This window comes from Staurois parvus, unplaced genomic scaffold, assembly GCF_062004578.1.
Source record: "Staurois parvus isolate SC_StPar_1 unplaced genomic scaffold, SC_StPar_1.0 ptg003050l, whole genome shotgun sequence".
NCBI lineage: Eukaryota > Metazoa > Chordata > Amphibia > Anura > Ranidae > Staurois > Staurois parvus.
The window spans coordinates 1-12,781 of NW_028320846.1; the positions used below are offsets into that span (position 1 = coordinate 1).

The window sequence follows — 12,781 nt, forward strand, 5'->3', positions numbered from 1 at the left end:
CCACTTGTGACGTCATCACAGTATTTAAGAACTGTCATCCCGGCGCAGCTGTCAGAGGCTGGGAGCCGGCATTGAGGGTAACTCCACCCGCTTGTGACATCACAGTATTTAAGGACTGTCATCCTGGTGCAGCTGTCAGAGGCTGGGAGCCGGCATTGAGGGTAACCCCACCCGCTTGTGACATCACAGTATTTAAGAACTGTCATCCTGGTGCAGCTGTCAAAGGGCCGGAGCAAGCGTCGAGGGTAACCCCACCCCCTTTGTGACATCACAGTATTTAAGAACTGTCATCCTGGTGCAGCTGTCAGAGGGCGGGAGCCAGCGTCGAGGGTAACCCCACCCCCTTTGTGATGTCACAGTATTTGGGGGGACCCCACGCCTTTTTTTTTTCTTTAAAATTTTGGCATGGGGGTTCCCATCAAAATCCATGCCAGACCTGAAGTGCTTGGTATGGATGGGAGGGGGGACCCCACACCGTTTTTTAAAAAAATTTTAAATTGTTGGGCAATGCTGGCAATTCTTTACCATCCAGCTGTCAGCGGAGAACCCCATTGACACCTTAGACATGAATGAATGTCTCACTACTAAAGGGGGGTTCCAGATCCCCATAAGCCCCTCCCCCCCGTCCGCAGACCCCCACAACCACCGACCAGGACTGTGGAGAAGAGGCCCTTGTCCCCATCAACATGGGGGGACAAGGCACCCCCCTTTCCTGACCTGCCAGGCTGCATGCTCGGATAAGGGTCTGGCATGGATTTTGGGGGGGGGGGGACCCCCCCACTTTTTTATTTAATTTTGGTATGGGGGTTCCCCTCAAAGTCCAAGATTTTTGGCCATGACTGTGTAACAATACACCATGGACGGGTGCGGCTCATAAAGGACTAAACATAACATAAATGGCGCTCAGCTGCGGTCCTTCACGTCAAGGTCATGCGGTTACTCAGGAGTTACAGCGCGGACGCACTCGGAGGTGACGAATGCGTGATCCTTGATAGCTTGCACCACGTCGTCAAATTAATTTTCGTTGTTCTTGTCCATCCGTGATAAATAATCGGCTTTCCGTCAGGACCGTCCCAGCAGTCCACTGGAGAGAGAGAGGGGGGAGAGAGAGGGGAGAGGAGAGGAGAGAGAGAGGGGGGAGAGAGAGCAGAGGAGGGGGAGCAGAGGAGGGGGAGGAGAGGGGAGAGAGAGGAGAGGAGGGGGAGAGAGAGAGGGGGGGGAGAGGAGAGAGAGAGGGGGGAGAGAGAGCAGAGAAGGGGGAGCAGAGGAGGGAGAGAGAGGGGAGAGAGAGGAGAGGAGGGGGAGAGAGAGAGGGGGGGGAGGGGAGAGAAAGGGGGGAGAGAGAGAAGGGGGGGCAGAGGAGAGAGAAGGGGGGGCAGAGGAGGGAGAGAGAGGGGGGGCAGAGCAGGGGGAGGGAGAGGGGGGAGCAGAGGAGGGGAGGGAGAGGGGGGAGAGAGAGAAAACAGAGGAGGGGAGAGCAAGGGGGGAAAGAGAGAAGGGGGGAGAGAGAGGGCAGAGGAGAGAGAGAGGGGGGGCACAGGAGGGGGGAGGGGGAGAGAGGGCAGAGGAGGGGAGAGTGAGGGGAGAGAGAGAGGGGGGAGAGAGAGCAGAGGAGGGGGAGGAGAGGGGAGAGAGAGGAGAGGGGAGAGAGAGGAGAGGAGGGGGAGCAGAGGAGGGGGAGGAGAGGGAGAGAGAGGAGAGGAGGGGGAGAGAGAGGGGGGGAGAGGGGGGAGAGAGAGGGGAGAGGAGAGAGAGAGGGGGGAGAGAGAGCAGAGGAGGGGGAGGAGAGGGGAGAGAGAGGAGAGGAGGGGGAGAGAGAGGGGGGGAGAGGGGGGAGAGAGAGAGGGGGGGAGAGGGGGGAGAGAGAGAAGGGGGGGCAGAGGAGGGAGAGAGAGGGGGGGCAGAGCAGGGGGAGGGAGAGGGGGGAGCAGAGGAGGGGGAGGGAGAGGGGGGAGAGAGAGAAAACAGAGGAGGGGAGAGCAAGGGGGGAAAGAGAGAAGGGGGGAGAGAGAGGGCAGAGGAGAGAGAGGGGGGCAGAGGAGGGGGGAGGGGGAGAGAGGGCAGAGGAGGGGAGAGAGAGAGGAGGGAGATGAGACAGTGAGGGGAGAGAGAGAGGGGGGGGATGAAAGAGGAGGAGGGGGAGGGAGAGAGATGGATGGGAGAGAGAGAGGAGGGAGAGAGGGAGGGAGAGGGGAGAAAGAGAGGGGGGAGAGAGAGGGGGAGAAAGAGAGGGGGCAGAGAGAGGGGGAGAGAGAGGGGGGAGAGAGAGGGGGGGAGAGAGAGAAAGGAGAGCATTACACGTAGAGAAGCAAGGAGCACCATCCCTGTGCAGAGTTCCCGGGTCTGTACACCTTTTTTTAAACTGGATATGTTTTATAGCAAAAAGGAAAAAATTTTTTTTTTTCTTTTTAAATTTTAAAATTTTTTTTTTCATTTATAGCTCAAAAAAAACGGTAATGATCAAATACCACCAAAAGAAAGCTCTATTTGTGTGAAAATAATTCTATAAATGTTATTTGTGTACAGTATCACATGACCGCGCAATTATCAGTTAAAATAGCGCAGCGCCGTATAGCAAAAAAAAAAAAGACCTCGTCATGAAGGGGTTGAGGGTCCCTCTGGGGCAAGTTACTGAATAAATGTCTGCGAGGTCCTGAAAGAGAGGAGCGCAAAAATAAAACGGCGGATTATTCTGCGTTTCTATGGTTGAACTGGATGGACTTTTGTCTTTTTTCAGCCAGACTAATGATGTAACTATGTTGTAAAATAATAATAATAAATAATAATAATAACAATACTAATAAAAATAATAACAATACTAACAATAACAATAATAAATAATAACAATAACAATAATAATAATAAAAATAATAATACATAATAATAAAAATACTAATAATAATAATACTAATAATAATAATAATAACAATAATAAATAAAAATAATACTAATAATAATAATAACAACATTATTATTATTAGTATTATTGTTATTATTAGTATTATTGTTATTATTAGTATTAATATTATTAGTATTATTATTAGTATTATTATTGTTATTATTAGTATTATTGTTGTTATTAGTATTAATATTATTATTATTAGTATTATTATTGTTATTATTAGTATTAACAATAATAATACTAATAAAAATAATACTAATATTAATAATAATAATAACAATAATAATACTAATAATAAAAATAATAATAATAATATTAATAATAACAATAATAATAATAATGAGAAGAAAAAAAATTCTGTTATTTTTCAACTCCGATCCGCTTTACCTTCCACATTTAAAAAAAAAAACTGATACAAAACAACATAAACTCTTCCAAGTTGTTCTTCTGCCTGGTGGCCTTCTCCATCTCAGGTCACGTCGATCAGAACCTCGGCCGGCAGCAGAACAATGACCAGAAGCCGAGCGGCGGCACAATTAGCATAGCTTCCCATGAAATAACAATGAGATCGTTTTCACGCTTACGTTCGATACACCTGCATCCCATCCGCAGACAACGCACGTAGGCTTCCGTGGACGACTCGCTGCGCAGCTGGTCTCCGGTTAAATACCTAAACAGGGAACACAAAGAAGGGGGTCACGGCTGGGAAGAATGGCCCAGGTGCGAGGGGGGGGGGGGGGAGGGGGGTGGTCATCCAACATTTCATGGAAACGCTCCCGGTTCCGCTCATTATCTAGTCATTTAAAGGGTCAGTCCACCCGCAATTAGAAATTCAAGTTTTGACAGACGCTGGTGGGACGAATCGGCCGTTGGCTTCCGACCTGTTTCGAGGGTCATCTCTAAAGAGAAGCAAAATAAGACCGCTCTACCGGGTTATTTAGGGGCGCGGCCGCAGGTCCTGCCAGCCCGTACCCCGCATGGAATAAAAAATATATTTTAAAAATGTTCTTCTATTGACGTATCGCTGTAATTTGTAGAGCTGTAATTTTACAAACAAATTTTAAAACTACGCCAAGACCAAGTTTTTGAGATCTAGATCCAACCATTCCAATGGTGACCCCGCAGAGTCTGACCAAAGTCAATCACACTTTAAGGACAGCTACACCTGGCTAGTGGGCCTATGAAGGTCCTTCTGTATCCGGGTCATGGTACAGGAAGTGGCAGTTAGTCACATGCAACTGGACTTGTTTTGTATTCTTGAAGACATCTCATACCTTATCCAAGCATCACTGAGTCCACCAAAGAAGTCACGAATGGTGAAGCCAAAAGAAGAAGAAGACGAAAGAAGCCAAGAAACAACTTCGGCATTACAGATCACGTCCAGCTGAATGTTACTACCACTACCTACACCAAGCTGGACCAAGTTCTTGGGTCCCAGCTCCAGCCAATCCGATTTTGACCTCAGATATTGTCTCCTGACAACTGTTTTGAAAATCGCTCCATCTATGAGCAGCTTAAGTTCCTCCTAACTATGAGGTTCTGGCAGTGGTGTTTTTAGGTTTTGTGCTGCCCTAGGCAAAATCAGCCACACCCTCCCCCTTTCCCCTGGAGAGAGCCTGACACCAACCAACACCCCCCTCCCCTCCAACTCAAGAGAGCCTTCCACTACCACCACCCTCCATACACCGGCCACACCACCACCAACCCCAGCGAGAGAGAAAGACACTCGCCTTCAGCCTCTCTCGGATCCTACCTGATCCCCAGATCGCATGTGTCCTTTCTTCCATCTCTTCTTCCAGGGGGCGGTGCAGCTCCCCCTGAAAAATGCCGCCCTAGGCAAATGCCTTGTTTGCCTTTCGGTAAATACGCCCCTGGGTTCTGCTAGACACCAGTATGCACCAAATACGGCCATAGATGGTTTGGAAATCTCTCCATCTATGAGCGGATTAAGTTCCTCCTAACTATGAGGTTCTGGTAGACACCAGTATGCCCTAAAGGCAGCCATAGACGGTTCGAATCTTGGCCGGTTCAGGAGAGACTTGCCGAGATTCAAGCCATATGGACAGGCTGAATCTACCCAAGCTGACCGATCAATATTATAGCTGCTAGCAGTAATCACTGTGTCCTCCCGGGGGAACACAATAGCTCCATGGGAGTTGACTGAGTTGATGGTGGAACCGAGCGATTTTCTTTCCTGCAGCCCGTGGTTGGAATTGCTTCATCTATGGCTGGCTTTAGGAGCTGAGAAGCAGTGTATGGGGCCAGATAGGTGACAAAGCGGCTTTCAGGTGACCTCTGAAGAACCAAGCTCAAGGTAGCCTCCTCAGATGAATATTCAGGTTCTTCAAAAATCCCATAAGCTCCTGGTTCTCTTTAGGTGTCTACAGATGGCACCACGTCCTCATAACAGTAGGTACTGGTAGACACCACTATGCCCTAAAGGCAGCCATAGATGGTTCGAATCTTGGCCGGTTCAGGAGAGACTTGCCGAGATTCCAGCCATGTATGGACAGGCTGAATTTACCCAAGCTGATCGATCGATATTATAGCTGCTAGCAGTAATCACTGTGTCCTTCATGGAGAACTCAATAGCTCCATGGGAGCTGACAGTGTTGATGGGGGAATCAAGCGATTTTCTTTCCTGCAACCTGTGGTTGGAATTGCTTCATCTATGGCTGGCTTTAGGAGCGGAGAGCAGTGTATGGGGCCAGATAGGTGACAAAGCGGCTTTCAGGTGACCTCTAGCTCTGAAGGACCAAACTCAAGGTAAGTGAAGCTAGAAAAGGACCTTCCCCAAGGAAGCCTCCTCAGATGAATATTCAGATTCTTCAAGAATCCTGTAAGCTCCTTGTTCTCTTTAATTGTCTACAGATGGCACCACATCCACGTCCTCATAACAGAATCTTCTAAAAGCTCTATTCACTCAGCAGATCACCGCCATCTCTGAAGTAGTTCCAGCGACTACAGGGACCATTCCTGGAGTTCAGGAACTTTTCTGCATTTTCTTCAGAAGTATTCCCAATGCATGGAAATGCGATGTACCTGGCTTGCCCAGAGGGTCAAAGCCCCATCATGACTCACGTGTTGTGCGAGGAGGCAATCCAGTAATGTGACAGAGGATTGTTCATATTCTGGGCCGCAATCTCATCGTATTTCTCATCCCGGATGCTGTTCTCCTTGGAAAATAAGTAGGTCAGGAACTGGAAAAAAACGAGACAAAAAGGAAGGAGACTGAGATTTCCTCATAAAAGAGAGAAAGGCCCCGGCTCCTTAACCACTTCCATTCCAGACACTTTCCCCCCCTTCCAATCCCGACACTTTCCCCCCCTTCCAGTCCCGACACTTTCCCCCCTTCCAGTCCCGACACTTTCCCCCCCTTTCCAGTCCCGACACTTTCCCCCCCCTTCCAGACCCGACACTTTCCCCCCCTTCCAGTCCAGACACTTTCCCCCCCTTCCAGTCCGGACACTTTCACCCCTTTCCAGTCCCGACACTTTCCCCCCCTTCCAGTCCCGACACTTTCCCCCCCCCTTCCAGTCCCGACACTTTCCCCCCCTTCCAGTCCCGACACTTTCCCCCCTTCCAGTCCCGACACTTTCCCCCCCTTCCAGTCCGGACACTTTCACCCCTTTCCAGTCCCGACACTTTCCCCCCCTTCCAGTCCCGACACTCTTCCCCCCTTCCAGTCCCGACACTTTCCCCCCCTTCCAGTCCGGACACTTTCCCCCCCTTCCAGTCCGGACACTCTTCCCCCCTTCCAGTCCCGACACTTTCCCCCCCTTCCAGTCCGGACACTTTCCCCCCCTTCCAGTCCGGACACTTTCCCCCCTTCCAGTCCGGACACTTTCACCCCCTTACAGTCCGGACACTTTCACCCCCTTACAGTCCGGACACTTTCCCCCCCTTCCAGTCCGGACACTTTCACCCCCTTCCTGTCCGGACACTTTCCCCCCCTTCCAGTCCGGACACTTCCCCCCTTCCAGTCCGGACACTTTCCCCCCCTTCCAGTCCGGACACTTTCCCCCCCTTCCTGTCCGGACACTTTCCCCCCTTCCAGTCCGGACACTTTCACCCCCTTCCAGTCCAGACACTTTCACCCCCTTCCAGTCCGGACACTTTCCCCGCCTTCCAGTCCAGGCCAATTTTCGCTTTCAGCGTTGTCACACTGTGAATGACAATTGCGCGGTCATGCAACACTGTACCCATATGAATATTTTTAGCATTTCTTTTAGAAAGATAAAGCTTTATTTTGGTGGTATTTATTCACCACTGGGATTTTTTTTTTTTTTTTGCTATATAAATGAAAAAGTCCAAAAAGTTTGAAAACAAATTAGTTTTCAAAAAAAAAAATTTACTTTATTTTATTTTTTATATTATTTATGTTTTTTTAATATACTGTCACCCTAGCAGTAGTGTCACCATGGTGACACTGTACTACTTGTGGGGGGTGATGAAGATTTTTTTTTGTAAAAGCAATCATTTCTCCTTCTCTCTGGCTGCATTCCTGCAGCCATTGAGAAATACCGTGTGAGCTGTGATTGGTCACAGCTTGTCACATGGTACAAGGCTGTTGTGAATGGCCCTGTACCATGTGATCTCTGTGATCATTCACAGATTACACATCCCAATCAACTCTAAAAGACCTGATCAGACACGCCCAGGGCCGTGGACAAGGGGGTACCACCAGTCCTCCTGTACAGGGCCCAGGCCAGCAGAGGGGCCCAGGCAGCTGGGTCAATTGGATGTGGGCATGGAGGGTGATCGGCACAGCAGAGAGGTGTAAATATGTCACATTTACCATCCCCTTTCCTTTCTTGAATGAACACTTGAGTGATCAGTACCGATCATTTACTGTGTTCATTTAGAGGGAGAGAACGGGAACCGCACAGAGCACCGGAGGGAGAGAACAGGAACCAAGATTCCACTCAGGAAAAGGTACTCTAAGGCCACTCTGAGTGAAGGTCGGGTAAGAATCATCACATGGCGTTGGAGGACTATAAAGGAAAAGATAAAAGTTGAGACTTTGGTTGGGCTTTAACTGTTGAGCAACCCTGCCCCTCCCCCCCCCCCCCACGCCCCACCGCCCCCCCCCCTACGCCCCTATTAAAAAAGGACCAAACTGATTTATATAGAGTGGCCCTTGCCACGCCTTACCTCGTCCACGTAGAGGAAGGGCTCCGCCGTCTCTCTCATAGTGTCGTCTACAAACTTGGTCATCCGCTCGCGGACTTTGTTGAGATCCTGGGCTGAGGACTCCTTTAGGAAGCATGGAGGACAATCAGGACACATGACAAGGGTGGAAAATACGCCTTCCAACCGAACTCAGCCTGCTAGGCCACACCCTCCACCATCCCACACTCTCCGCCCTCCCACACCCTCCACCGTCCCAGATGTACAAAATAAACAAACCAAGTTTTGCAGTCAGAATGGCCGGAGCCGCCTTTTAATAACCAATAAATGATTTCAACATAAATAACATAAAATTCCAAAAATTATAAGCAGAGGAAAGCGTGGAGATCATAGAGGGTCATAAACCCAACTCAACATTTACGGAAAACATTCCTTCAACTTAGGCCTCCAGCCTACTTATCCCCAACCACAACCCACCGGCTCGGTGACAATCCTACGTATCCCCAACCACAACCCACCGGCTAAGGGACAATCCTACTTATCCCCAACCACAACCCACCGACTCGGTGACAATCCTACTTATCCCCAGCCGCAACCCACCGGCTCAGGGACAATCCTACTTATCCCCAACCACAACCCACCGGCTAAGGGACAATCCTACTTATCCCCAGCCGCAACCCACCGGCTCAGGGACAATCCTACTTATCCCCAACCACAACCCACCGGCTAAGGGACAATCCTACTTATCCCCAGCCGCAACCCACCGGCTCAGGGACAATCCTACTTATCCCCAGCCGCAACCCACCGGCTCAGGGACAATCCTACGTATCCCCAACCACAACCCACCGGCTCAGGGACAATCCTACTTATCCCCAGCCGCAACCCACCGGCTCGGTGACAATCCTACTTATCCCCAACCGCAACCCACCGGCTCGAGGACAATCCTACTTATCCCCAACCGCAACCCACCGACTCGGTGACAATCCTACTTATCCCCAGCCGCAACCCACCGGCTAAGGGACAATCCTAAGTATCCCCAACCACAACCCACCGGCTCGAGGACAATCCTACTTATCTCCAACCACAACCCACCGGCTCGGTGACAATCCTACGTATCCCCAACCACAACCCACCGACTCGGGGACAATCCTACTTATCCCCAACCACAACCCACCGACTCGGTGACAATCCTACTTATCCCCAACCACAACCCACCGACTCGGTGACAATCCTACTTATCCCCAACCACAACCCACCGACTCGGTGACAATCCTACTTATCCCCAACCGCAATCCACCGGCTCAGGGACAATCCTACGTATCCCCAGCCGCAACACATCGGCTCGGGGACAATCCTAAGTATCCCCAACAGCAACCCACCGGCTCGGGGACAATCCTTCTGTTCCCCAGCCACATTCCACCAGCTCAGGGACAATCCACGTATCCCCAGCTGCAACCCACCAGCTCGGGGATATATACACCCCGAAACAGTCTGCAAAATGCGGTGCGAAGTGCAGAATCGGATCACAGAGGTGTGAATACCCGTGCGATCTGATTCTAGTGAAGACCCAAAAAAAGAGTCCTGAGCCTTTTTAGGTGCGGTGCGATTAGAGCCATACAAAATGCACGGCTCCGATCGCACCGCACACAAATCACATGTGATGAGGAATGAGGTGCGGTTCCTGTGCGAATCACATGCGATGTACCGCACCGCATGTATGTGAACCCGGGCTTAGGGCCGGTTCACACCATAGAACGGTCCAGATGCGTTCCGGTTGCGTTTCTGCATGCGCATTTTTGCAGCATTTTTGTTCCTGCGCTGCGACAATAGAGAATTCATTTGCCGGCCAGCAGCACCACCTCGTCCCCTCCAGCCCTTTCTCCATTTACAGAACGGGAATATAAATAGTTCTTGTGAATCGAACAAACGGTAACTACGGCAGTTACTATCTACGGGATTGGCCAAGCGAAAGTCGCCCCCCCCCCCACCACCACCACCACGCCGGAGATAATAATTCGATGCAAATGCCAGGACAATGGGAGTCAGTGTGTGGACCCGGCACCCCTCCCCCTCCAGAAAGCACCTTCCGTTTTTTCATATGCAAAACAGCCCGGCGCACCTAATCCTGGAGCATCTCCATAATACCGGCGGCGTAGGTGCCGGGAAGGAACCGTACTCTCAGCGGCCGCTCTGCCTGTATTTGCATAGGAAATGTTAGCCGGTTGCAGAGGCTGTACGGAGCTCCCCCCCCCCCCCCCCCCGCCGCACATTAGAGGGGGGGGGCAGAATATTCAAAATGTGATGACTTTTGTTTGTCGTTCTTCGGGGTTCATGCGATCAGAAGAGTGCGGAAGGAGGTGTGTGGTATGGAGGCCGCAATACAAAAGCCGCTCAGTGGATGGCGCTACTGGAGTTTTGGGGTGCAGCACGGTATGCCCGGTATGCCCGCAGGAGCTGTATGTAGTCAGGGGAGCCCCAAAGACACAGAGCTCTGTAGTCCCCGGGTGTGACTCGTCAAGCAACTCGCATGCCATACACAAGTCGCCCCCCATTGTCCGCAATTACAGCGATCATATCGGCGCAATTCCGACTCGGTCTGAAAGTAGTGCGTGTGCAGCTTCAGGAGCGATTTCCATAGACATCTCCCACACGGAAGAAAAATATATTTGAAATATATTTTGAAAATATATTTTATATATTTTTAAAAATATAAAAAAGTCATTTTAACATATATTTGTAAAAAAAAAAAAATCTGAAGAATATATTTTATATATTTTTAAAAATATTTGTAAAAAGAAAATCTGAAGAATATATTTTATATATTTTTAAAAATATAAAAAAGTCATTTTAACATATATTTGTAAAAAAAAAAAAATCTGAAGAATATATTTTATATATTTTTAAAAATATTTGTAAAAAAAAAATCTGAAGAATATATTTTATATATATTTAAAAATATAAAAAAGTAATTTTACCATATATTTGTAAAAAACAAAAATCTGAAGAATATATTTTATATATTTTTAAAAATATTTGTAAAAAAAAAAAATCTGAAGAATATATTTTATATATTTTTAAAAATATTTGTAAAAAAAAAAATCTGAAGAATATATTTTATATATTTTTAAAAATATTTGTAAAAAAAAATCTGAAGAATATATTTTATATATTTTTAAAAATATAAAAAAGTCATTTTAACATATATTTGTAAAAAAAAATTCTGAAGAATATATTTTATATATTTTTAAAAATATTTGTAAAAAAAAAATCTGAAGAATATATTTTATATATTTTTAAAAATATAAAAAAGTCATTTTAACATATATTTGTAAAAAAAAAAATCTGAAGAATATATTTTACATATTTTTAAAAATATTTGTAAAAAAAAAATCTGAAGAATATATTTTATATATTTTTAAAAATATTTGTAAAAAAAAATCTGAAGAATATATTTTATATATTTTTAAAAATATAAAAAAGTCATTTTAACATATATTTATAAAAAAAAAAATCTGAAGAATATATTTTATATATTGAAAATATTTGTAAAAAAAAATCTGAAGAATATATTTTATATATTTTTAAAAATATAAAAAAGTCATTTTAACATAGATTTGTAAAAACAAATCTGAAGAATATATTTTATATATTTTTAAAAATATTTGTAAAAGAAAAAATCTGAAGAATATATTTTATATATTTTTAAAAATATAAAAAAGTCATTTTAACATATATTTGTAAAAAAAACTAAAATCTGAAGAATATATTTTATATATTTTTAAAAATATAAAAAAGTCATTTTAACATAGATTTGTAAAAACAAATCTGAAGAATATATTTTATATATTTTTAAAAATATTTGTAAAAAAAAAATCTGAAGAATATATTTTATATATTTTTAAAAATATAAAAAAGTCATTTTAACATATATTTGTAAAAAACAAAAATCTGAAGAATATATTTTATATATTTTTAAAAATATTTGTAAAAAAAATCTGAAGAATATATTTTAGATATTTTTAAAAATATAAAAAAGTCATTTTAACATATATTTGTAAAAAAAAATGGGAAGAATATATTTTATATATTTTTAAAAATATTTGTAAAAAAAAAATCTGAAGAATATATTTTATATATTTTTAAAAATATAAAAAAGTCATTTTAACATATATTTGTAAAAAAAAATCTGAAGAATGTATTTTATATATTTTTAAAAATATTTGTAAAAAAAAATCTGAAGAATATATTTTATATATTTTTAAAAATATTTGTAAAAAAAATCTGAAGAATATATTTTATATATTTTTAAAAATATTTGTAAAAAAAAAATCTGAAGAATATATTTTATATATTTTTAAAAATATAAAAAAGTCATTTTAACATATATTTGTAAAAAAAAAATTCTGAAGAATATATTTTATATATTTTTAAAAATATTTGTAAAAAAAATCTGAAGAATATATTTTATATATTTTTAAAAATATAAAAAAGTCATTTTAACATATATTTGTAAAAAAAAAATTCTGAAGAATATATTTTATATATTTTTAAAAATATTTGTAAAAAAAATCTGAAGAATATATTTTATATATTTTTAAAAATATAAAAAAGTCATTTTAACATATATTTGTAAAAAAAAATCTGAAGAATATATTTTACATATTTTTAAAAATATTTGTAAAAAAAAAATCTAAAGAATATATTTTATATATTTTTAAAAATATTTGTAAAAAAAAATCTGAAGAATAT

General features: G+C 43.9%; 1 protein-coding gene across 3 annotated transcripts in view; it reads right to left on the minus strand.

Annotated features, from left to right (window-relative positions):
• Positions 1-734: 734 nt before the first annotated feature.
• LOC149428665 (1-phosphatidylinositol 4,5-bisphosphate phosphodiesterase gamma-2-like) overlaps positions 735-12,781 on the minus strand; it is a 69,576-nt gene continuing 57,529 nt past the window's right edge. For all 3 annotated transcript variants that reach the window (XM_089667135.1, XM_089667139.1, XM_089667136.1), the window contains exons 10-13: positions 8,057-8,158; positions 5,984-6,102; positions 3,487-3,572; positions 735-1,084 (exon numbers count right to left, since the gene is read on the minus strand). In XM_089667135.1, the coding sequence (XP_089523261.1) occupies positions 948-1,084; positions 3,487-3,572; positions 5,984-6,102; positions 8,057-8,158 (444 nt within the window). In that variant the 3' untranslated portion in view covers positions 735-947. The remainder of the gene's footprint in view (positions 1,085-3,486; positions 3,573-5,983; positions 6,103-8,056; positions 8,159-12,781) is intronic.